The sequence below is a fragment of the Catharus ustulatus genome, chromosome 3 (assembly GCF_009819885.2).
Source record: "Catharus ustulatus isolate bCatUst1 chromosome 3, bCatUst1.pri.v2, whole genome shotgun sequence".
Classification (NCBI taxonomy): domain Eukaryota; kingdom Metazoa; phylum Chordata; class Aves; order Passeriformes; family Turdidae; genus Catharus; species Catharus ustulatus.
Window position 1 is genome coordinate 41,018,577 of NC_046223.1, and position 27,286 is coordinate 41,045,862.

The 27,286-nt window shown below is 42.6% G+C and overlaps 1 protein-coding gene across 2 annotated transcripts in view; it reads right to left on the bottom strand.

The window, feature by feature from the left end:
* PDE10A (phosphodiesterase 10A) overlaps positions 1-27,286 on the bottom strand; it is a 352,930-nt gene that overhangs the window by 210,885 nt on the left and 114,759 nt on the right. Inside the window, exon 2 of one of the 2 annotated variants that reach the window (XM_033055156.2) lies at positions 22,320-22,480. The exons of the other annotated variant lie outside the window; for it this stretch is intronic. Coding sequence (XP_032911047.1) covers positions 22,320-22,353 — 34 coding nt within the window. The 5' untranslated portion in view covers positions 22,354-22,480. The remainder of the gene's footprint in view (positions 1-22,319; positions 22,481-27,286) is intronic. 2 annotated transcript variants of the gene reach the window in all.

Genomic DNA, 27,286 nt, shown 5'->3' on the forward strand with positions numbered 1-27,286 from the left:
CCTCAGGTCTGGTTAGGATCACTGCTGTGAAAAATAAAATTTGTGTGATAGGCCACACAGTTTCTTTGAACAATAAATCATCTTTGGACTGGTTTGAATAGCATTAAAAGTGCATACAGAATTCAACAGGGAAATTTCTGCCTCTCTCAAAAGTCAATGACGAAAATTTCACTTTTGTCAGCACCATCAGGTTTAAACCAAGACCTTGTGTTATGCTGGTTAAAATGGTAAAAATAAGGATCTTGGATAAAGCAAGCAATATGTGCATCAACAAGACAAAAAATATCCTCAGTTGGGGAAAACTGTCCTTTGGAAACAGCAATATTTATACATTGAAATGATGTTGTTCTCTATTCCCAACATTGACTTTGTACCAGTCATTGCAGTTTTCTATGTATCAGTTACCACAGTGGTAATAGTGAGGCAAACCTTCTCCATAAGCACTTTGTTTTTAAATCTTATCCAGACTGAGTGGAGAGGAAAAGTTCTATCCAGAGCTATAATATGATATTGTTAAGCGTTGACACTGAGTTTAATAACCAGCAAAACTTTTCCACTTCCACTGAATTCTTTTTCTTTCCTTTTGTTTTACAGCCTGCTGAAACAGTGATAGTCCACATCTGGTTAGTGTCTGGTTCAAGGCAGACACCAAATAGAAAAGGCCATGTTTGGGATGAAAGAAGCAAGCATTCACTGCACAAGGCAGAAGAACCATTTAATGCTTTTCTGCACAGCAGCAGTGGGGTCTCTGGGGGGGGTCGGAGTGGGGAGGGGAAGCGAGCTTCAATTTTTGGGATACTGTTGTGCTTTCTGAACCCCAAGCAGTTAAAAATTAGTTTTCTTGATCCTTTTTTTTCTCTGAACAGAGACTGTGTCTAATAAAAACAATGAAATACCCAGTAAAGATCCAGCTGTTTCAAGTGTTTCCAACAGCAAATGCATAATGTGTATACAGGGAAAGCATGAAATGAATTCTGCAGAGATAGCTTCGTCATACATAGCAGCCCAGAAGACCCTCAGTGCCACAAACCAGAGACTGTAGGAGAACCAGTGGTAATATGTAGACAGGGCATTGGCAAATAATGGAAATAATAATCATATAGGCATGCTATTATAGAGGGACATTCAGAAATGGTGAATAAACCAGTGGAAAAAATAAACAGAGGTTAACAGAGGTTACAAATGAGGACAGAAGCTATGCTTCCTGTTAAAAACAGGGAGAAAAGCAGTGTTAAGTGGTACTTCTGAAATGTCCATATCTCCTACATTATCAACACAAGCTCCTTAAGCATCACTATGATAAGTTTACTTGCTGCAACAACAGATGAGTAATTACTTAATGCTGTAATGGATTGTATTCAATCTCTTTGAAATGTGATGAGTCTAACAGCAACCTGGCATGTAGAAAAAGCATAAAAAAATCCGGCATAATTAGCCTTATTGCTGCAATAAGGCATCAGAAACAAAGGCACTCTCCTCCTTAAACACAGGCACAAATTACCCCCTGAACACAAGCAAGTTCTATACATCTGAAGGGGCGAAAAAGCTATTTTAGTGACTGTTCCTGTAAGAAGAGGATGTACAACTGAAAAAACTGAGAGGAAAAAAAACCAAACAAGCTGAAGCAAGCCCCAGAGAGGCAGACGAGCAGAGGGAGCACAGCATGACTAAGCACTGGGCTCACCTACCCCACCCCCTCAAGCACCATTTTGTTTTCCACGTAAATAACACCTATTTTGTGGGTTCTGTCCCATTCTCCCCATCCTCTCTTAGTGCAGCAATATAGGATTCTTCATATTCTTGACATACACATGCAGGGCAGTGGCACAGATATACAACTCACACCATCATTTGCTTATCCTCATTAGTACAGCCTGCTGTGCCTTGAAATTTTGCTCAACTGTTGAAGTCCAAGAAAAAAAAATTAAATTACTTGGTAACTCCAGAAAAGATGCTCAGCAATTTGAAAATGATAACCAATTGAAAATGTTTCATAGCCATTATGCTAATGATTTTTTAGTGTCAGGGGCAACCTTCAATGTCAGAAATTTAGATTTCTGCATTAAAAAACCAAATGCAGCTGCATAATTCCTAATGTGCTCAGAAATGAAACTCATGATTTTAACACTTCTACTGAAACCATTTTCCCTTAGGATGTGATTACAGGCACTTGAGGAACAAATAAGTGGTCTTAAGACATAACATCTCTGAAACCTGTCTACTGCTTTACAATGAAACATGTTGCACTGTATTCACAATTCTCCATTGTACCTGCTCACTGTGATCCTGTTAACGTCACCTTCCTCACAAAAAACAGACAATAAAATGAATTGCAAGAACAAAAAAATCCTGTTACAAAAGAAGTGCATTTGTAAGAAAATTCAATATTCTGCCCATGAAGACAAGAACTGGGTCAGAGTTTCTACCAAAGATATACTTGTCAAAGCTATGTTACAAATATACAGCTATGAAATGAATTAAGCAATCAAAAGAGACAAGATCTAAACTTTGTTATCCTTGTTTCACTCTACAGTAGAGAGAATAATGAAGGAAGAGATAGATGCTATTGAATAAGAGACCTGTCGTCTTCTCCCGCATTATTCTTCATCATGACATACCACGAGCAGAGATTAAATAGAAACCCAGATAAGTTCAAATGATACAGCTATCAAACTCAGGTGTTTCTAATAAGCCCTTCACATGGGTACTTGGACTATTAAAAAGAGGTAATGCAAAGACTATAAAATGGATGAGAGAAGAGAGACAAAGAAAAGGAGCTAATCTGAATCTCTCAACAGGAAACCACAGGGAAATGGGGACAAAAAGGAAGGGGCAACAGTGTGTTTAATTTTTTCTTCTCCTGGTCAGCAATGAACATAAGAACAGATTTGTTTCTCCTTTATATGGATGTAAATGATAAGGTACTCCATAGAAGACCATAAAGTTACACCAGTATCAATGAAGGAGGATTTTAAGTGGTCTTAGATTACTTCAGATTGTTCAAATTAAATTCTTGCTCAAATAGAAGGTGTTTTTCTCCACAGGGGTGGATAAAACTTGGCTTTATCAACACTCCTTTCCAGCCATGATCCAAGAGGCCTCCACACAATGAAGCAGGAGGAAATCTGGACTATCACCCTATTGGTGCCTTCCCTAACAGCAAACATACCCTCCAAATATAACCCTTACTACATATCTGAGAACCCACCAAGAGGCAGATGATGCCCAATTTTTCCTAAAGACACAAATCCACAGGAAAGCAGTCTTCATTATTGCAAGGGTTGCTGCCTGTGGATCCATGTGTCCTTCAAAAGGAATGGTGTAGGAGCCCACCCAGGACCACTGTTCTTCCTGTCCCAGTTACTCTTCATTGCTCCCAGTCACAGGCAGCAAAATAAAGGGATATCTTTGAGATCCTGGACATCAGAAAAAAATTAACAGCCTGGTACTTAACAGCAACCCTGATTGTAATTGCAGTGTACAGTTCTTTCTCTGTGAGACAGGATTTCTTTAGGGTATAGATTATATAGTGTTGTGTTTGTTAAAGAACGACCACAGTCATATAAACAATAGGATAATACAGTCAAGCAGTAAAGCTAATAGTGCCTCCTAGTCACAGATCCGAAGTTTAATGACTGAAACCTGGCAGCACCCTAGGAAACTTGAAGAGGTTTTCCTAGCTGTTAGAAGATGGTAAATGAGCATACACAGGCAGATTAAATCATGATCCCTTCAAAGGCAAGAGAAGAATCTGTGGCTTAGTGGGTAAACTCACAATTTCAGACCCATGACTACATACTGCCCTTCTCAGTAGAATCATTTTGTCAAAGAGACTGTATTACTGAGCGTCTCTATCTGTGCCACCCAGAAAAGTTGTAGAAGCATAAAACAGAGAGCTGAGTTAATTAGAGATACTCCACTATGAATCCTGGACTAAAATGGTATTTCTTAATTTATTGTAGTTGTTCTAAGACATATAAACTCTGTCAGATAATCATCATTACACTGGAATAGAAGCATTTATGCAAGGAATTGTGTTTCTAACCATCCTGTTAGAATTATGCAAGTGTGACTGGCAAAATTTCCCTATATGAACAAGCTCCTACTGTCCCTGATAACAAATTTAAGGAATTGAATAAATACAAATAAAACTAATGTCCAGGCAAATTACCTTTTAGCAGAGGGGCCCAAGTGTTAAATGTTTGCCATTTTTGTATTGCCCTTCCTTAATAAGTATATATTATATATATTATATATATGGTGCCAAAAGCCACTGACACAACAATCTTTTACCTGTACTTGCTGGTGGCCAAAGCAGGCTAAACTCATGGGTCACCTTGCTTGTCCTTCAATAAGAGTGCTGTCATAAGCTGAGCTACTCCTCAGTGAAATGACAGGAACTAATTTCCAATCCTATTACACATCCTAGGTCCACAATGCCTTGCTTCACTTGCGGCTCCATTTAAACTCTTCTTTTTGTAGGTACCACGCTTTAACTTGAGGTGCAGCAAGTCCATCACATGCAGGGCCATCTGACAGGGAGTCTTTGTGCTTTCTGCATGTAGGAGGAAGACGTGGTAGGATATGTTACTAATAGTCTCACAGAATTATAGAATCATTTAGGTCTCAATGCATGTCACCACAATGAGCCAAATTCAACAAAAAGAAAAGAAGAAAAGACTTTTCTGAAGTTTATTTACAGCTGATTCACTTATAGTCTCCCACGACAGTTCAAAACTTGCACATTTTACAGGGTGAAGAAAGAAATGGTAAGGAGGGTTTCTAGGCTATCCCATGCCAGTGATGTAGCTTGGGGTTTGCAGGGCTGGATTAGATGAGAGCTTCCTGCTCTCTGTCCAAAGCAACTGCAGTCTCACTGACAATGTGCAATGGCCAGGAGACAACTACAGGGACAGGAATCCCTAGAAATATTCAAGGTCAGGCTGGATGGGGCTGTGTGCATCCTTACTTAGGCTCACTGGAGGTGGGGTGGGACTAGATGACCTTTAAAAAGTCCCTTCTAACTCTAACTATTCTATGGAGGCCAGGGAGGCTCTGCAGCTCACTCTCATCATGGGGAGCACACCACAGCACGCCACTGTCACTGATGTTCACCCCAAATGGCCTCATTACAGCTTCAGGGAAGGGCAGCTGTGTTCTTGGGGAAATCCAGACCACAGTGCACAAAGCCAACAGCAGTGTGGGGTGCCCATTTTGATCCTACTTGCTCATATCCTGGTACTTCCTTACCAAATTTAGCTGTCCAGTGGTCTACAGGACAGGCAGAGCCAGACATTATTGGGGGAGAGGTGGATGTAAAATTTATAGCATTTTTAGCTCTTTTGGGGTGTTAAGTATCCTTTATGCATAATGGCAATATCTGCTGTAAAGAACTGCACATGGGCCCAACCATCACATCACATTCCCGAGTCTCCTGTTGCTGGGTTGAAACCATTTAAATCCCCCAATACCAAGGGACTCAGTGACAATTTACAGTGAAAAGCAAAATCAGATCTCAGAGAGAGGAATCAATGCGAAGCTTTGCAAGTACAAGAAATACATCTCAGCAGATGTGTGAAACAAATTCTTGTGCTTCATTACCAAGTGAGAAGAGGTTTGGTGGGCTCCTACAGGCAGGACTTGGCTTGCAGGCAGCTGGACGTGGCACCACACCTCTGTACCATGCCTTGGGCCACCAAAGCAGTTTCTGCTGCCTTGGTCTTTCACAGTCAGCAGAGAGGGAGGGTGTGCAGGGAAAGAGGAGTTACAAACTCACTTTTGTGGACCAGGAAGATGTAATGTGTGGGTCAATATGGGGCATGATTGGTTTCCTTTCCCTGAAGCAGATCTTTGCTTTTAAGCACCAGTGAAACACTCATAACCAAAATATGGCATCAATAAGTACCTGGTAGCAGTATCACCCCTTCTGTGGATACAGCCCTGAGGGAAGGTGGCTAAGGGTCACTCAGCCCAGAAAATCAACTGGCATCCCAGCCAGGCAGCTGCTGAAACCAGAGGGCCAGACCCAGCCTGCCCACTCCCACTCCATTGCACCTTGCATCCCCTTTAGTCAGAGATGATGCAGAAGCCACCAGCTACCCCCTTGGCAGCAGAGGAACTGATCTCAGGAGACTGAATCCCACTATTTGGCATATCTGCTTGCACCAGGAAGCTCTTGAGCTGATTTTTGCATGAGTGTGCACAGACCCCAGCACAGCCCACATATGAAGAATCAGGACTTTGAGCTCTGTGTGTTACCTGGCAGCTTGGTCTTTAGCAACTAGACTGCTGTCCACCTCAGAACACACGGGATGGTAAGGCAAAGACTGGGATTTCAGGAGTCCTGGGATTCTGACACAAGAACCTTACCTTTGCCTTCACCACCCAAGCTCAGAGACAACACAGTGGGAGGAACAACTACAGGGAAGGCAGAGCAAAGCCCACATCCAAAAAGCTGCCAACAGGGACTTTGCCAAAAAAAAAAAAAAAAAAAAAAAAAAAAAAAAAAAACCCAATACATTAAAATTACTAAGAAAACACATCTGTAACCTCTAGCTTTTATGAAATCAGAGATGAGTAATCGTATAAACTGTTGACTACTAGTTACAGGGCCATAGCAGAAACTCACTAATGCAGTTAGAAAATTTCTATTCTTAGTCTGAATTTGGATGCTTCTCTCTTGTGCACACAGACTTGGTTGAGAAAGTTAAATAAAATCCATTTCCTTATATAGCAGAAACAATTTAGGCTACAAGCATCCCATGCCAGAAGGGTTTTCAACCTAAAAACTACATTTAAATGACAATTCAGACATTGGTTCTTTGTTTAGCAGATTGAGTAATTCTTAAAACACAATTCTTCTAATAAAAACAATAATTAAAAATAAATCCATGTATATATGGAAAAAATTATGGAAAAGTCTCTTTTTAGGAGGGAGAAAAAGTGTTGAACAGACTTTACTGAGAACTTATAGTACCTTGTAGTTTCTTTTGCATGTTTCTACTATTTTCTTTAAGATAATCCTAGAGAATAGTGGAGACTCTTTTCCGTACAACTGTGCATGGTTCAGAAAAGTCTATATATAGATACACTTTGTTATATGAAAACCCACTTAGAAAAAGAAACAAACAAGAGTTAGAATTCAAAAACAAACCCAGAAAATTTCTAGAGATGCAGCTGGGCGAGCAAGGTTATACTTTCTAAAATACCAGGAAACAGAGTTACAGTAATGTTCTTCTACGGGATGTACCTACTTAAGTTCAAGTGTCAGTAAACCGAGGGAGCAAACACCCTAATTAATCTGCAGGCCACCCGTTACCCACTGAGTGGTTAGTCAGAGCTCTTTTTGTCCCTAACATCGACATAACTGAGGAAGAGCAACAGGCTGATGAGCAAAGGCTGACCCGGCAGAGTGGGGGGCACAGCAATCTGAAGAGGTACTCTTTCCTTCTACAACACCTTTATCCAAAAAAATAAAGCTCCTTCCAGAAGCAACTTCTGCAGACTGTTTTAAAGAGAAGGAATCATAAAGACACTGAAAGGCTAAGCCAGTTGCTCACATTTTTGCACTGACTGAGTAGCAATCTGAAGCTCCATGGTCTTTCTTCTAGTCAGCCTACTTGCTGGCTTGCTCAGTAGGCCAGGACTCACAGATATTGACTTGTATATGTGCATCAATAATAGCTCAACAGTGCACAAAAATGTAAAAAATAATTATAATCAAATGAACCATGAGCACAGGACTAGCATCTCCACACAGACAAATGCATCCTGCATTTAATTCCGGGCACAGGAAAGTAATTTTTAAGCTGTTCTGCTAAAGATTTTGAATCCACACATACAGTTCCTGTGATAATCCTGACCCAATACATACACAAACCTCTACAGCTCCATCCAATCACCACCAGTGCCTATGGTTCTTCTAAACTGCAGTGCCAGTCCTGCCAATATCTTGGATGGCCAGAGAAAAAAACTGCTAAAATGGGACCTTTTCACTTGGAACACTGGAAATATTTACACACACAGAGAAAGACTGAGCCAGCTCACCTGATGGAGCCATGCTGGACTGTGTAAAATTTATCTCTAGCTATGCACATTTGGGGAGCCCAGGTTCACGATGACCACAGGGAGCAGACAAAGGTATTGTGTTCTGGCACAGTATTATAGTGGTCAGAAAAGGTGCAGAAGAATCACTTGTTTGCAGGCTAGCTTAGCAGCCTTTTTCTGGCACTCATCAGCTACGCAGCACCATGCTCTGCAGTGAAGTTTCTCCAGTTGCCCCTCTTTAGGACCGAGTTTTCCCACATCAGGCATTTTTTGTGCCCAGGGGCATTCATGAAGAAGGCAGTAAAATGAAGTTGTTGTCCACGCTTTACATTGGAAGAGACATAACGCCAGTGTTGTGGTATTCAAAAAAATAATCCTAAAATCTCTTCCTAATGGTTTTAAGAGGTTGCAGATCCATAGCAAGAGAGAAAGAGCCCTAGAGGACAAAGCAGGTGAGAGCACTGGAGCTGAAAGCACTGTTACATGCTAGCACCTGCCCACACGAGGGTGGAGCAAAATGGCTGGCAGGCACTGCTAAAACCTTTCATGTTCACCTGGCAATCACACAGGCAATCACTTTTTTATCACTGAGTATAAAAGTAGTGTAGTAGGAAGTAGGAGCAGACAGAGCATAAAGTCAAACCAGCAATACTAGCCAGCAACACAAGATGATGAACAGAGCTCAGACTAAATGAAAACAGAGTACAGCTCCACAATCTTTTGTAATGCTTCAGGAAGGCAAATGAGAATTTTAAAGGTAATTTAGGGGGGATACAATTAAAAAAAAAAAATTCATTAAGAAAATTCTGGAGTTAAAAATTAGGAGAGTTCAAACCCAACTCTGTAGTCTTATCAGAGTGTATGTTAAATATACGATTAAAAAATCCAGCTAGTTCAGTACCCCAATAGCATCTGTGAGTTTCTAAAACTGACATTTCTGTTGACATCTGAATTGGTCACTGGAGGTGGTAAATAAGATGATTTGCCACAGATGCGAGGAACCGAATCCCAGAGCTGTGCAGAGAACAAATGAGAGCTCTGTTCGAGCCACAGCAGAGCCTTCTTTCCTCCCTGTTTGAGGCCAAACGCACCCACAAACAGCTGCAATAAAGCCATCGCATCAGTTACGGCCCTACCACTGCTGGGGAACTGCACAAAGTTGCATTTACTTGTTAAAAATGATTGATTTTAGCTGCCCTCCATATCCACGCTCCACACAATTCCCCTGCACACTATACCATCTGCTTAATTCTCCCAGGTTGGCTGTGGCATACCGTGACACACAAAAATCAATCAAGATCACTCGATACGTCAGCAACCAAGGAAGAGCGGCTGCACGTCTGATCTCACCACTTGTTTTGCAGAGTACTTTTGCTGCCTGCCCAGCTAGTGTGGAGACAGTACGTTTCTCCCCTTTCCAACAATGTGATCTTATCTCAGGCAGCTGGCCTGCACTCTGCACTTTCATTTTTATTGTGTGGGTTCTCAAACTCTGATGCAAATAGTCTGCTGAACATCCTCCCTCCACGGCATGTAGAGGCTTTTTTTTCCCTCTTCAGCCTCCTTCCACACGGCGCACTCCAGCGTCAGGCTGGCTCCGGCCAGCTCCCATTGTTCACATTGTTATTTTCATGTCAAGGGCGTGAGAGGAATTTTTTTTTTTTTTTTCTGCCAGAACAACCATTTAAAGCCTAGGCCTTGAAAATGCACTTGCCATTTGCAGGAAAACAGTTACTGGATTCTCTGCAAGGCCAAAGGTGAGGGACAGAGCCATGTAGTTAAAAAAAATGAATGCTGATACAAATGAAAAGCAGAACTAAAGAAGAAAGCCATTAGCAGAAGAAAATGAAAACACTGAAAGTTTAGTTTGTTCTGCCGTGGCCTACATAGAAGGCAAACTGCCACAGCAGATTAGACAAGTGGTCCACTGGGGCTGCCGTGCCAGCCCCGCCGTAGCTATCTCTAAAAGTGCGAGAGAAATGATGCGTGTGACCTGGACTGACAAACGGGAAGAGGTAAGTAGCTGGCTAATTGTGCACGGCTCTGCACGAGCTCTACAGGAAGCTCCTTCCCAACACCTGCTTGTGAGCAATCCCATGGCTTATTCCTTCAGGTACTATGACACAAATGCTGCATTGTGCTGCAAAATTGCAAAGTCTTTCACTGGTAAGTCCACAGCGTTTATTTCAAGTGCCTCCACCTCTTGCAAGTGCAGGCTGCAGCAGCTGACAAGGTGTTGGAAAAGGAAGTACACCCTTTGATCAGCTCTACATTTATTATACTAGCTTTACATTAAGGAGTCTAAAGGGGCTTCATTCAAAAAGAAAACCAGGAAGGAAATGAAAATGTTTCACTATTCCCTTCACAGGTTTTGGGGTTTTAAAAATATTTTTAGATGTGATCTCCTTCACAGTTCAGAAAGCCTCAGGCCTGTCTCCTATAACCTTGCTTTAAAATCTCTTACACACTGATCCTGCCTCCTCCTGTGACCGCTTTTATCACATCTTTTCCGACTGCTGCCACTGAAGAGATGGCAACCTTTCACATGATATTCCTGCCTGCCCTCAATTCTATGCCATGTAGGTTTACACCTTCTAGTTGAATTTTAATCCCCTCTTTAATATAACTGAGTATCCTAGCAACTCCAATGGCTATTGTGGTGTCCCTAAATACCCCCATCAGGTTAGTCATAAGAAACTGCATTTGAAAGAAGGAAATCTATGAGAATCCATGGAAATCCTTCGATATTGGTAGGGTTTTCAGCTAATATGGAATCTCCTACTTCTCTCTGTATCTCCGGTGTTCTTCATGCTCAGAGAACCAGTTCCTAATTTACTTTCTTCTCCCTCTTAGAAATCCTTCAAATTCTTACAATGCTCTTGGTTCAAGTAGCAGCTTCTGCTAATTATGAGTTCCCTCTTAACTTTTGTCTGCTTTGAGTTGCTGCCAGCCATCATTTGTTTATTCTGTGGCTTCAGAGCATTCCCCTTATTTGGAATAGCAGGTACCTGCACTTCCAAATCTTACCTCAATCAGTTCAGAATAGGCTCCTTGCCTAGTAGCTCTGTATTTGCTTTCCAAGTTTTTATCAAAGAGGTACACTAAAAAGGTCTAAAAAGATAGAGGCACTTGGCAAGGAACTGGTTCTTCAGGACCCTACAGTGGCCTTTCATCTCTCTAATTATGCTCTAAGTGACTCAGCAAGCAGTCGATAACAGGCACTACAACAACAACAACTTCCCCTCATCACAAACAGCTAGTTATAATGGCTAAAATACAACAGTTATTCATAAAGCTGTCTGATTCTTTAAAGAAACCAGCAAGTCTATTCCTTAATCACTTGGGACATCATCCTCCATCTGAAGAAGCATGCTGAGACCCCTCTGGACTTCACCAGGATTCAGGTGAAGCCCATAATTCATTAATTTTTGTGACTACACACTATTAATTCAAAAAGCCTTAGATGTTTACTGGTATCTTTTAGTCCTGGTAATTTTTTGAACTTCATGTTCTCAGGAGGCTTTACATTTTCTCCCTTAGATACTCCAGTTTCTCCTAAAGAGACACAGATAAATTAAAAAATTTACTTACAAAAGTCAGGTCTCTTTTCCTGTGCCCAGCAGGTTCTGATATGGTACTTAGAGCTCCAGTTCATTTTGAGCAACTCCAGGTTTCAATCACGCTCTTCTGTGTATTTCTAGCCAGATTCTATCATGTCACTACGGATGGTCACGAGAGGCCAAACTATTGACCTTTCTCACCTCCACTGGCAACACATGAATCTAAACTACACATCCCTTTCTAAAACAGAAGCTTTTTGCGTGCTCTTCCCTCACCACATCCAGCAAACCTTCCTTTCCACTCATGTTGCATATATTCCCATACGTGTTTTCTGGATGGCAGTGGTACAAGGGCTGGCAGCAGAAGTCAACACCAGCTCTGACAGGGTACAACGACTAGATGGGTCCCAACTGTGCTCACAATGGCCACCTTAGACAAACAATCCACCTTTATTTCACCTTTCCAGGGCTCAGCCCTTCCAGGTGGGAGGGAGTAGAATGTGAGGTACCTCCTCACTAGCACAGCAATGGGGAACTATGTTTGGCATGACTGAGGCAGACAATAATTTCTTCCTCAGAGGAGCTACCCACCATCAGTGTGCAACAGTCATGTCTCAACTATTGCAACAGTCATGTCTCTCAGGGAAGCTTTTCTGGCTATCTTGTCCTCTCACCCCACAAAGAGTATATGGAAATTATGCCATTTGCCCCCAGAAGCGTAAAGGAATCAACGCGTATGCACAAATGCATGCAGGAGTCCAGCATGGAGCTACCAATGCTCTCTCCTAAAACCTTCCCTCATGCTGGGAAGAAGATGACCAAGAGACTGTTGGAGAGGAGCATGGCAAAGTGCTTGGTTCCTGGCCTGCTATTAAAAATAAGACCAGCCACATTGCACAGGAAATTGAATTCCTCCAAACTTTGAAGAATTCATCTGATGTGGGAAGAGATCAGGTCATCGCACTGATGTGTGCAGCAAGTGTGTGCAACACAGCCTTTGAGTGAGATGTACTGAGACAGCTAAGTAGGCACCTCACTTTAAACAAAGACTATAACCACATAGTTTGATCCTATAGTCATCAGCCTTCTAAGCACTAATACTTTTGTCTTGGGCTTTGATTAGTAAACCATTGCTTTATTTACTGCTAGGCTTGCACAGCTCTGTGGAACAAGATGAATTATGTTAGAAAAAAAGGGAAGAAGACAAATACAGTGCTGAATAATGTGCAAACCAGAAGTATGCTGCAGGAGCTTGGGGGGCAGGAATATGGAAGGGCTGGTGGAGCAGGATGCTTACCCTCTGCTGTAATCATACAAATCTCATCTAAACTGTGCCTCCTCTCCACATTCTTCCAAAGCAGCTACTGGGGTGCAGGCACAGAGCTCACAAGGAACATCTCCACACCCCTTACTTCACAGCACTTGCCACAGCACTGGCAGAGGCAAGCCAGGACATCAGTTCTCTTCCAAACCTTAAAGAGGAATAGATACATTTTGGTAGGCATCAAACAAGCTGTCCTTCATGCACTTTTTCTAGGTGACACATTTCTCTGATGGAAAAATGTCAGGGACACCAGCTTTCCCTCACACCCTGAACATGTCTAGATGAGGTGCAGAACTCTCCCATGCTACTCTGCTTTAATAAACTTTGCTGCTTCTTTTAGCCTTATGCTCTTTTGTGCTCATAAAATTCAGGTATGGACACTATTGAAGTGTTAGTATTTACTTAACAGTAATTAGCCACGGTAGCAAGGGGTATAGGTCCCCAAAGAGTACTCTAATTTTTTTTTCATTTTGGACACTCACTGAGTATGAGTTATTTCTCAATAAAGCTGGAGCTAATTTTTCCTGCACTTTAATCTCATCTCTGAATTTTGAGTATGCAATTGATAAAATTTAAGAAAAAAACAAACAAAAGAAAACAAAGAGAAAAATGGTTGAAAGGAATCAAAATAAACAGAAAAGAGCAATGGATTCCATTTTCAAAACTGCTACTAAATATTCTTTGGATTTGTCAGCCCTCTAAAATAACTTGGGCTAAAAACTTTGCATTCTTTTTATTCCACTGAGGAATTGTGCCCTTGACTACTCTCTTATGCATTTGTTTGTTTGTTTGTTTGTTTTTTTGGTGAGGATTTCATGAAGAATTAGACAAATTTATGAAGTATCCAGAGAGCACAATCATTTACTCACAAGCAATATAAAGAATACATGGAGTTAATCTGATACATTCACAGCAGACCTATTCCTGTCTAACTAGTTCTTGGGAGACCTATTTGGCAAGGGTTCCCTAATGAGCTAGAAAGAGAGAAGACTGAAGGTAGAGTGGGGAGCACCACCCCATACTTTTGAGGCAACTATTCCATAATCTTGGAGGACTGGATTTCTGACTCTCAAAGGACATAATAGGGGAGAATGTTAAGAAAAGTGAAGAATGAGGGTAAACCTGACCTGCCAGATTGGGAATTTCCCATGGGAAGCCAACAAATTCCCTGCAGAGGATTTGTGACTTCTCCTTGACCCCTCAGGTAACACAGTGCTGCTACCAGAGGCATACTCATGCCTCTCACTGATTTTCTTCTGCTTTGGTACAGAAGGCTGGCATTCTCAACCTCTGTGTTTTACTAACTGCAGAGGACATTATTTGTTCCAAATAATGACTTGATTTGAAAGGGTTAAGTTTAACAGATGCCAATATAATTCTTTAAAATCACGTCCAATCCTTAATTGCTGGTAACAAAACTATTTGCAGCACACAGAGTTGCCGGGAATACTCTTCTGCTTCAGTGTTGCTGGCAAGGAAAAGGCTTGTCGACAATGCTCATTTTTCTGTAGCACACTTTGCACACCCTGGTTTGGCTGATGCTGCCAGGATGGTAATACTGATGAGAGGGGTACACAAAATGCCTAAAGGAAGCACATAAGGCTACTTAATCTAACTATGAGAATAACAAGACCCTTGTCAGAATAACCACCTCCAGACACTCCAACCCCATGGCACTGTGGGCTCAAGAAAGCACCCAAGCAAACTGCTTAGTCCCGCCTCTCACTAACCAGTTGCTAGTTAAGAGTGAGCTGTGGAGATGGAGGGAGAAGGGTGAAGAAATGAGGGGAGGTAGAAGGTGGTTGGGGCTGTCTGAAAGCTCCTATTTATCAGCCCTGCCCTTATTCCTGCAGCTTGGGCAGGGCAATGCAACACACCAGACCTGTTGCTCAGACCGTACCACACTTATCACGCTTGCCATGCTATCATGAGGAGCAAAGGGAGGCAGCTGACTTCTCCGGCTAGCAGGGCAACATCCAGGATGGGCAGAGCAAGTGTGCCACAGCAACAGTGCTCATCCAAGGCAACTTTCTGTGCCCCTATTACATACAAGGGCAGCTGGCCACTGAACATCTTGTCATTCTCATCTTCCCAAATTCTTTCCACTGAGACATCTTACCCAAACAATAACAACATAGTCTCCCCACACAATAAAGCAACAGGTGAAAAAAAGAATAAACAAAAATCAATAGTTTGGCAGCATTCATTCCTTGCAAAAATTTCTTCTCACTGAGGAAGTTTCCCGAGAAACACAGGAGCCACCACCTTTCATTTGTCACCACCATTGTCCTTCAGTCCCAGTGCCACATACCCCAGCCCATACACAAGGACACTTCTTTTCAGAGCAATGTAATGCCTTGCTCCCAGGAGGCCACTCTATACTTGGAGCTTTGGAAATGAGCATTAGTCACCTTTCTTTCCCCTGGACAATGCTGTGTCTTCTTACATGCTTTTTCTTGCCCTTCCTTGCTCATAATCCTCATGGCCTTCACTTTCCCCTCCCACAGCTTACCAAAGAGCATCCCTGCCCCATGTGAAGGCCCCCCATTACTGACCATGGGAACCTCCTAATCCTTTGTACTCAGTTTTGAGACCATTACAGATGCAATGCAGATTCAGACCTCCCGAGGCATCAGACTGAACATATCCTGTGACTTTCAGCTAACCTTCCACTGAGCAGCACTATAATACTCACTTACAGACACTGTAAGTGCAGAAGCACTTTTTAATAGCAATAAAAATAATGTTCTTTTCACTCTGCTGAAAACATGGAAGATTTCCAGAAGCAAGTCAGGCAGTCAGCCTCCCCTCAACACCCACTCCTGCAGGCGTGCGTAGGGAAGAAGTTCACTTTCTGACAGGGAAGCCTGTCATTCCTCCAACCTCTCTCTCTTCTCTGATGCCCACATACACACTCTTACACTTTTTTCCTGGATACCTTCCCTCCCCCAGAGATTGGCTGAACCACCCAAGCAGATCATAGGCCTCTGTATTCAAGGTGCAGTTCAAAAAGTAAAAAGAGCATCTTTTTATTAGGCCACAGTAACATACTAGGGTCTGGCTCAGTGAAAGAGATATCTGTCACCCTCTCCACACCATCATAAATTAACTTAAAGTGATAAAATTATTCATTCAGACTTTACTGCCTCGTCTGATGAAGACTGCGTTGGCCAATTATTTCAAGGAATGCCACATTACAAATGGGAACTCATTCACTGAATTGTTTTATAGGCCAGTGTTCATCAATTTTGCATAGGCTGCTTTGTTTTTAGAACTAATTCCTAATCCTAACTCACATCACAGACACACATCTCTGCTTGGATTAATTAAGATCTCAGAGAGAACCTTCTGCTCCATTACCCTCCGTTACTGGTTTATAAAAGAGGCCATGAAGCAATGTTCTTAATGATAATGAAGAGGATATTTTATCCCTTAATTCCATTCCTGTGCTTAAGATGCAGAGAGACGTAGATATTTCAGTGAATAAGAAGAAAATCTTTACTAGCTGCATGATATCCTTCATTGGCAGATGCAATCCTTAATTTTTCTCTCCATAACAAGCACTTTGGTTAGTGATCCTTCACCCTATCAAACAGTGACTGATAAGAAGACAGAGACCACCACCACCCAACACTAAGGGAAAGACCATCAGGATCAGGAACTAATTTTTAACACTAATGATGTGAAACAGCTCAACAGGACCAAAAGTAGTAAAGGTCATAGGAATCTAAGGCCAGAACTGACAGATGGAGATAGGATGCCTATGCAATTCCTGAGAGTAAGGACAAGAAGAGTGTGGAAAGCACTGAGGAAAGACACCAGACTAAATGATTTCTCCTGCAGGCAGTAATTGAGATGCTTAGCCTACTCAGATGAGAGAAACCACCTAGGTTTATTTTATACAGCCGAAGTAAAAACGTTCACATCAGCTGTCAGTCACAAAAATTCAACAAGGTGGGTTGCGTAACATTGAGGATTTGCCCCTACCAAGTCCCCCACTCTTTGATGGGACAGAAATCTAGCTCCCGACAGGAGAAGGCACCAAAGGGAAGGTGGGAAAGCTAAGTTATAGTAAGAGAGGTGGATTACTGAAGAAGTAGAAATAGCCACAGTTCTGGCTCTCAGGACTCTGACTTTGTTTGAGTAGTAATCCAAAACAATCTTATTCCCACTATAAATTTCTCATAAACAGGAAGCAGCAGTGACATTGCTAAAAATCCCAACTTCAGCGCACTGCAGAGGGGAATCCCAGGATGTTCCTCTCAGGGGCAATCACTGCTCTGAAAATGCAGGAGAGCTACAGACCTTGGGAGGACAGTCTGTATTCCCATGGGATGAGACCTTGGTAAATAGATACACTTTTTCCCCAGCGTGTCCTTCATTGCCTGTTTCTCTGCACCTCCCAGCATCCGCCCACAGCTACTTTCACTTAGAAAATTAGACTATCAAGAAAGGTTATCTTCATGTTAAATGGTTTACGTAATCTCACCCAACCCCAATTTTAACTATGTTGTTTTTGTAAAGCTGAACACAATTGGCAAAACAAATGTGTTTGTCTTTTACCTATCTACAACATCATCACACAGAAAATACATTGTCAAAAGCAGGCCCGCTTCTTTCTAAAAACAGCAAGCTAGGTGGGTAGCCCACAGAATTTACTGGAGGATTTACCTGGACTTATCTCTGCAGCATCCAGGCACTTCTCACTCTGCATTTTATACTAATTGGGCAGAAATATAAACCAGAATTTATTTCCCTTATATCACACAAAAAAATTAACAGAACAGGTAAGTCCTGACTGCTTCAGAACCTGTAAGTGACATCAAAGAGGTGAATGGGCAATGTAGGTAGTCGTGTGTGCCATCAGGTGTATTGAAACTACATACCCTTGCCAGTTTCCGCAAGTCTGCTGAAAAAGGATGTTTATCTCAGAGCGCAAACTGATATTTGGCATTTTTAAGACATTTTCAAAGAGAGATTTTGTACCACGACTCAGTTAATGCCCTTGTTTTCAGTCTCAGGAATGAGAGCTTTTATGATTTTTGGATTAAATACTTTTGGTATACAGAGAAAATTATTCTGCTCTGCTACATTTTTTTAAAAATGTTTTTTTATTTCTTTATACCATTCTAATTTTGGTAAGTCATGCTAAGGGAGGCACAAACTGAAGCATACAGCATGTATATTAGTAGCTATAGAACAAGAAAGATATAATTCATGTTGTCTAGCACTGCTCCACCAAACTGAAGGCAAATTTTACTCTTCCTGAAGCCCTAGTCCTATCTGAATTCTTCAAAAGACAGGCAGAGTTGCTCTGTCTTGTACCACACTGAAGACATACGTATTCACAAGTAATGCGATAAACAAATTATTTTGCAGTCGAGTTTCACAGATAGAAATGGAAACACACAATTTTTTAATGATTGGGTCAAAAAAGCATTTCATCTTGGCCACTAAAAGAAAATAAAAGGATAACCTGCTTGCATTTTACAGAGTACTGCCTGAAGGCCAGATTTCCTTCCCACCAGTGCCAAGATGCAGAGCTCTAATTCTGCAGATGTTCAGAGCCAGACAGGACCTTTCCCTCAGACTGCTCCCTCAGACACAGGTAATGAGAGCACCACTCTGCTACAGGGCTGACAAAAGGTGATGGCCTCTATTCTACAGGACTGTTTCATTGACACTGATGGTTGTGACTTCTGCAGCCGAGTAAAGACAACAAAGACATGTACTTGTAAAATACTGCTGGCATTCATTTGCCCCCACACACTATTGTTTCTTATTCACCCTGTGTCCCTGCATCTTAGCCAGACTCTCACAATTCCCAACATCCAGGCCTTTCCATCTGTTGCTAGCAGCAGTGTCTTGTAAGAAAGCTGCTGAGTGACCAGGGGCCTCACAGACAGGCATACTTGCAGGAAGTACCTGCAACATAAATATGCACACGCATGCTAACATGTAGTTGGTGAATCAGCTCACACCCTGTGAATGCTACACAGCCCATATGAAGCATCACACAACAAACACTGAACTACCCAGTCTAGGAATGGAAGTCTTTTTCCAGCTTAAGGGGAATGCCTGGGCAATATGAGGTGAGAGCTGGTTCTGCATCAGTGCCTCAAGCCTTACCAGGACAGGAAAGGCAAGGCCAGAACAGCACATTGGAGAAACCACTTCAAGGGATCAGACACAGCAGCTCAGTGACACATCTATGAGATAAACACCAAACCACACCCTACCCTGGCTATAGATTTCCAGAGACCTAAGGACTGCCCAGCTCTCTGGGCACAATAAGCCCAGGGAGAGAATTGCATCTAACTTTTCCAGATTCACTATAATGATGGCAATTTCTCACATATACTCTGCCATGATAGCTCAAAAGCCAGGCAGCAGAGCAGGCAGAGCTGAAAACACCCTTCCTGGCTTTATTACTACATTGTAAACAATCACCTTTGCTTCTATTATGTTCCCACCAAGAATTATTTTTCGTTTTATTATTTTAAGAGGAGAAACATACATGCTCTATTTTCTATTATGCTCTTTATAATATGCATTTTCCAGACACTTCTGATTATCATCATTCTGATCTTCCTTCCCAATGACAAGGTTATTAAAAAAAAAAAACAAAAACCAAAAAAACCTATTTACTCTCCCCATATTTACCACATTTCCAAAGCTGACAGTTTTTTTCTTCGGGATGGATTGGGGGTGAGGGATGTAGGGAAGATGTTTGTTTTAAAATGATAACAGGCAGACTTGGAGAAAAGAGAGAATGAAATCTCAGAGGGCTCAAGCAGTCTTTTAAAAATTCCCCACAAGCAGTTTAATAGCACTAAAGGTTGATTCATGCAATAAATGATGCATCAAAGGCATATAATTTGTACAGTTACATCAAGAGCCTACATGTATGTCTTCATGCATAGTCAAGGCCTGCAATACAACTTAAAGCTGAGTCAAACTGCAAAAAGGCCTTTTCATTATCTAACCTGAAACATATGTTAAGAGCATGCTCTCTTTATAAATTTCAACATAAATTTGGAGTACATTGATTTAGATACCAAAATGAATTATGAAATTAATTAAAGAAGATATCTCTGTTTGAATCTTTAAAACTTGTGCCGTAAGTGGCTGCATCCCAGCAAAGAGAAAATGGGTAGCAGAGTCTAAATTCCAAGGCCAAAAGCTTAAAAGTATTTAGTAATTGTAGATGCCCCCTCTGAGATGCTTTGGGTCTGCCAAAACTGCAACAAAATAAAAGCTCATAATTTTGTAAATGTCAAACTCTCTCTAAATTCAGATATAAAAGCTTAGGTCCCTAGCCCTATATTTGGTTACATTCAAGTTTAAAGTTACATTCAAGTTTAAATACTGACAGTTTCAGCACATAGTAATAATCCTTCATGAGATCCTGATTCCTGTAGTCAATATAGTTAAGCACTTTAATGTACACAGAGTGATGCCCTAGGTTTCATTACAGCTGTATTTGCTCCCCATCTCTGAAAATCATACTACAGTAATTTCACGAATACAAGCCGCACCAATTTGACCAAAATTTTGGTGGAAACCCGGAAGTGCGGCTAATATTCCGGGGCGGCTAATCTATTAACAAAATTCTAAAAGCTGCCAACACGGAAGTGAGAGCCCGCGGCAGCCCCGAGCCAAGCTGGAGCCCGGCCGGCCCCGGCAGAGGTGGGAAAGCCTGGCAGAGGCGGGGCCAGCAGTGTGGGGGGCGGGCGGCTGAGCCTGAGCCAGCAGGGCGGGGCAGGGAGGGCGGCAGAGCCTGAGCCAGCATGGCGGGGGAGCCCGGGAGAACTGGGGCTAGCAGTGCAGGGGAGCATGGCAGAAGCAGGAAGGCCGGCGGGTGGGGCTGCCTGGCAGCGGGGGAAGCCCAGCAGAATCGGGGCCAGCAGCGTGGGGGAGCCCGGCGGTGCGGGGGCCTGCAGTGCCGGCCAGGGCGAGGAAACGCGGCGGCGGTGCAGACGGGAGGGGGCGGCCGGCGAGCCTGGTGGCGGCGGCGGCAGCCCTGCCGGCGGGGCGAGCGAAAGCGGCGCGAGCGAAGCGCCGCCGCCGCGAGCGGAAGCGCCGCCGCCGCGAGCGAAGCGCCGCCGCGAGCGAAAGCGCCGCGGGGCGGGCGCGGCGCTCGCGAGGCGCGGCGCTCGCGAGGCGCGGCGCAGGGCGAGCGAAAGCGGCAGCGGGGCGGGCGGCGAGCCCGGCGGCGGCAGCCCTGCCAGCCGGGCGAGCGAATGCGGCAGCGGGGCGGTGCTGACGGGAGAGGGGGGCCAGCGAGCCCGGCGGCGGCGGCAGCACCAGCCGGCCAGCCCCGCCGAGCCGTGGCGCTGAGCTGGGCCACCCGGCCCCGTCGGCAACCATGAGCGGGCCGAGCCTTCCTGGCCCCGCCCCGAGCCAGTAAAGCCCGCTATGCCGCGATCCTGTTACTAATTGGCCAATTTGTGAAAGCTGCGCACGGATTCTCGCGACGAACGAAAGTGCGGCTAATATTCGGGGTGCGGCTTATCTATTGACAAAGACAGCAACATTGTCGAGGCACCGGGGGTGCGGCTTATAATCCGTGCGGCTTGTATTCGTGAAACTACTGTATTTCTTTTTAGGAGTCCTGACACAGAATTAAGTGTAGCATGATATTTAAGAGCCATACAAGTCCTGCTGTCATGAGGTTTCAGTATTTTGTTAGAATAATGAAATATCACAATCCTTTCCCAGATGAGAAAGCTTAAAGTGAGAAAGACATTTTATACCAGTATCAATGGTCTTAAAAAAAGAGTGCTGCTTTAAATGAGAAATTTGCAGACTGCACTACTATAGCATTCTACAAAGATAATACATTAAAGACCCTACAATAGCCAAACATGTCACTGAAGTTAGGCAAGAAATTAGCCAGATACTCAGCAGAAGCAAGGCTTTCTTGGAAAACTAAAGAAAGCTCAAATTTCATAGCAAGAGATCTGAATGCTATCAACTAAAAGCAAAAAACCCAAATGTTAAACAATTAGCTTTCTGACAAATAGTCCTAACAGGGAATTTCCATAACAGAAAACATGTGGCACAAAGAAGTTGTGCACCACTGAAGTGGCTCATTTGGGAAATTTAATCCTTGGCCAGCACTGGTGTGTAACACCAATCCCCTTAGTGGCTGAATTTTAGTAAGTCCTACGTGCCACCAAGGACTCTGACTTCAGAATCTAAGGAATAAAGTTACATTAGGGACTCCCTAGAGGTGAGCATTCTTCACCTCCAAGCAAGAACCCCTGAGATAGTCCCAATTCAGAGAACAAATTTCCATTGCTGCATGCAAAATAGCAGTCAAAGCAATATCTGTTTCAGATCTTACTTAAAGTTATGCTGAAACAGCCAAATACCAGTTCACTTACGTAGCTTGCTGACTTGCTTTCTGCATTTCCACATTTCCAGCTGAATGTGAAGATGTACTTTTCCCAATTTCTCTGCTGCTTCATCTTCTGCATAAAGGTAATGCTGGACAGCACATCACAGCAGCTGCATCCTTCTTCTTTTCAAACTCCAGGCCAAGGTTCTGTTTACACACGTCAATAAAAATTCTTTTGATAGGTATAATTTGAAATATTAAATGAACAGAAGCCTGCCATCCTGATGAAAATTTACAAACCATAAAACCAACAGAACTTGGTCAGAGAATCAAGGTTTACCAAACTTGGCTTCCATAAGAAGCCAATAATAACAGCTCCATAAGAACTTGTTTGTCTTTGTTGGGGTCTAAGCAAAATCATTAGTTTGAAAGTGGCATATTGTCAACAGTTTTTCTGTTTCTTTGTTTTCTTGCTGCTTGGTATTATAAAGAATTACTTGTCAGAGAAAAGTTGCACTTTTGGTGTGAAAGAGATACCCAAGAGCCTGTAGACTACACAGGATGGGGAAATTCTTGCCTAACTTGCAACTCTGTGGAGTGAGACATTAATGGGTGGTTCTTCTTTCTGTCACCCTGGTTTTCTGCAGCATCACCATGCCAGTGCAGAGAACCCTCATTCTTCATGGCTCCAAACAACTCAGAGCAGGAGCAAGTTTTTGCAGTAGGAGGCCATCTCCCCACATAAACCAACATAGTCAGTTTTAAATTGGACTATTTAAACCCAGAATAACTCAAGGCACCTTAGCAGGCATACCGAATAACCATGCTAATAAATATTAATGTAAGATCTCTTGTTCTACACAGGTGAGCTATTTATTAGAGAGAATGGCATTAGACATAAGACCTTAATTGCATTTTTTTCCACACAGATCTCCACCCTTCACACTAAACCTAACCCTGACAGCTAACTAAATACTTCTGCTCCAGAACTCAGGTAGGTAAGTTGGTTGATGGCTCACTGGCTGGAAACCCCTCTGCCATGTTTAAAGGTCTTTATAAATAATGTCAATATTTCATGCAATTGTTTTTTTCAACCTGGCCAGGTTTCAGTGCACTCTAATTGTTCTATATCAATGTGGTAAACACTTCCTGCAGACAATTTGTTAGGAAGTTTGGATTTTATATAACCCAGGAAATGAAGTCACCAGACCTGTGGGCTGCCTGGAGTGATTCAGGCCCCTGGTTCCTGCAATAAGCAGGCACTTGAAACACAAAAATTCAGAGGCAATGACAAAGTAGTGGAAAGAAAAAGGGTGCATACTAGTTTCTCCATACACTCTATTCATACTTAAAAATTCAGAAAGTTACAAAGAACTTCCACAGACTTTCTGCCATTTATTTTTATCCCTGGTGCCAAAATTATAAATAGATTCTGATCCCTCTTCTCCTCTTGTCTTCATTCCATTGGGGAACAGAACGGGACATGATGTGTAGGAGGGGATTAAAGTTTCTTTCCGTATCTTTTCACTAAGGGAACAGTACTTTTTCTTCTTTACGTCATATTTCTATTGGTTACAAAATACATGTGTCACTTTCTATTAACTTCCCTGTTTTTGCATCAGCAATTACTTATCAGTGCTCTGGGAAAATGCTATATAACTACACCTAATGCAGCATTCCCTGAAATAGCCTAAGGGTTCTGATAAGTTTGTAGCTTTTAGTTCAAAATTAACTTGGATTTGGAGCTTTCTGCTGGTTTTGTTTCTTTCAGAAAGCCTGTGAGGAAACTTAGGAAAACATAAGATCTAGACAGTGGAACAGGCTGCCCAGAGAAGTTGTGGACTCCCCATCTCTGGAAGTGTTCAAGGCTAGGTCCGACAGTGCTTGAGCAACCTGGTCTAGTGGAAGGTGTCACTGCTCATGGAAGGGGAGTTGGAATGGGATGATCTTTACAGTTGTGTCCAACCCAAACCATTCTATGATGGAATTTTCTTCCTTGAAAGTTATTTTACCAGTCTTTTTGAAATGTACAATTTGTCTCCTTCACTGCGAGTGGAACTCCTGAGCCATGCTCTTCAGCACATATGGAAGTTCTTGTCTAGCTGTCACCACCATACAGCTGCGGTGTGTGACCTCAAGGCAGCCTTCCACTAAAGTCCTCTAACTATGCAAGAGGAACCAAAATATTAGCTAAGCAGAATAACATTTCCTTCCAATGGTCATAACAAATGTCATTGCAAACAAGGAGGAAAAAAGAGACAAAAGAGAAAATGTGAAAAGACTAAAGGAATTTCACACTGCAGACAAAGGAATAATCCTTGACTGCATAACATCCTGGGAAATTCCCCATTTAATAAAGGTTTAAATCAGGAAATTTGTTCAGTCCATATATTTTCCAGTGGTAAGATCAAGCCATAAAATCATCTTCTTCTGAACTGACTAGCTTTGGGGACAGTTGCTGGAACCTGGAACTTCTGCATGTCTAAGCGTTCTACAGAGGAGCGATTACTCTGCAAATCACTGTCAGTTCACTTCTATATTATTGTTGATGTGGATGGACACACTTAGCTATCTTTTCCTCTATCCTTCCAACACATAGGCAGAGGGTTGAATTGGTACAGCTCCTACCAGCAGTCATCCCGTTACTGCTATGTCTTTCTCCCACAAGTAGACCACAACTGCAAATCTGTGTCTGTTGCTGGCATGCAGGGCTCAACAGTGTTTGTTACATTACCCTCACACTGCTGCAAACACCATCAGGGATTAGCACAAGCCAGGGATTAGTACCATACTCATCCACCTGTGAGCTCTGACTCCAAATTCGGCAAAATGTAGCTGTATCTGGCACATATCTTTTCCACAGAAAAGTTGGAGTTGGAGAGGAGAAAGGGGAGAAATCTGAGTGATCACACAGGAGCTAAACAACCAGCGTGGTAGCAAGCAGATGAGAAGAGAGAAGGAAAGGTCTGAGTCTCTCTCTGTGCACTTGAATACTGATGGGTGAAATTAGGCTTTGTGCCATCCCCATTTCAACACGGCATACAAAGGGAATGAGTAGAAGACAAGTACTTCTGAGTTTCTTGAAAAATACCAGTAAAAGCAAAAGAGCAGAAAAAAACAGGTGGGCCTGCCATGTGTGGAAATAGTAAACAGTGAAGATACAGACCAACAGTGTCAGGGGAATAAGGAAAACAAGAGGATTTTGGTTCCCCCATTACAGAACATAATCATGTACCATTAGGTGCCATTTAGACATGCTTACCCTACTTTGATTAAATGTATGTAGCCACTTTCCTTTTACTGTCTTTGATAATTCAAAGCCATTATAAATACTGCAGAAATTACTTTATTTTGTTCACTTTTACTCTCACTGAGGTTCTTCTTTTCAGAGGTCACTTGATCCTGGAGTCAATGATAAAATTCATTTTCAAAAGATGAGTGGAAACAAAATTTCAATTTAAACATAAAATAAAATCCTTGTGGAGACCACCTTGCACCCACCCCATCCTGCTGAACTTAGTAGAAATACCCCTGCAAATCAGGCAATCCTGATTTATGCCAATAAATGCCAATACTGGCATTTATTAATTCCTAAGCATAACAACAATTCTGCAAAATGTTTTTACATATTATGCATGCACTCACACTGCTAAGTTCTTCACAGTTGGAAAAGAGATTCAGAGCTTCAAATAGGTAAGAGAGGCAACAGTCATAAGCAAATCCCAAGGGAGAAACAAAAGGACTTAATAGCAGGCTATTATTAAACTCTATTTGATATATTAAAAAATCACAAGGAAGCCTGTCAAAAAAATTACCGTGATCAAATAAATTGCAAGGCAAAGCTGCCAGTCATGTCTTGTGAACTGGTATGGCAGAGACATGAAGGGAAATAAAATGCCCAGAGACCAACACAAAATCAGGTTTGTCCTGCAAAACACTCCTGTCCTGCTTGTGGCTCCTCTGCCTTCATCCAGCCTGCACCAGCTGCCCCCTTGGCACCTCTTCATTCCTGCCTGGCCATGCAGCAGCTAAAGGTACTGCAGAGGCTCAGCACTGGGGCTGAGAGCCCCACTCCCACTTCATTCCACCTCCTCCCCAGCAAAACTGTTCTTCTCCTCAGCTCCTTGTTATCTCCTGCCTACGCACACGCTGTATTCGTATGTAGTTTGCCACTTTGCAGAGTGCTCTTGGGATTACTTAGGTACTGCACCAACCCAAAGTTGCTCCATTTTACAGTGCTGGCTTCATAGAACTCAACCCCTCACAGCAGAGAACTGCCAGAGAGGTTAACTTCTAAAATGTTCCCTTTAAAGTGCACAGTGTCAAAACTGTGTGCGGTGGATCGCAATCAGGGCTTCTTCAATGCAAAAGCCATTCCTTCTTCAAGAGATTGGGTTGGTGAAGCACCTAAGCTGCAGGCACAGGAGAAGCCAAGGCTGGATATGCAGCCTCCTCTCTGTCCTTTGCTCCCAGTTGTGCCAGTACTGCCCAGGTGTACCTGTATAACCTTTCTCTTTCTGCAGTCCTCCCTACATGCATTTCCCAGGGACAAGTGACTAGAAGTTTAAAACAGCAACAGTATTACAGCATACTGGTGTAACAGTATAGCAGGGCAAAGTTTGAAGAAAGAATCAATACTTTACCAGGTAAACTGAAAAAGCTGGAGAAGAAAGAAAAGCATCTGGGCACTAGGGGCCTTTTTCAGATTTAAGGAAGCTAAAGGCTGCACCAGGAAAATTTGGAAGCTAAAATACATTTTTTATCTTCAGTTTGTCGCATCATCTTAATCTCAAGTAATTTGTTCCTCTTCATTGCATTTCCTAGACCTTTCGTTTGCTTCCTTTTTTCCCCAGCTGCATTTGGCAAGCTAGACATCTGAAAATCATCAAATCCCAGTCAAGAAAAGGTAGCCAGAAGCCTGGGTGGCTTCAGGAGGTGTATGCTTGGTATCCCCATATAGTTCTTTAGTTATTACTCTTGAATAGAAGTTTAGAAAGCAAAAACTTTGCTCTG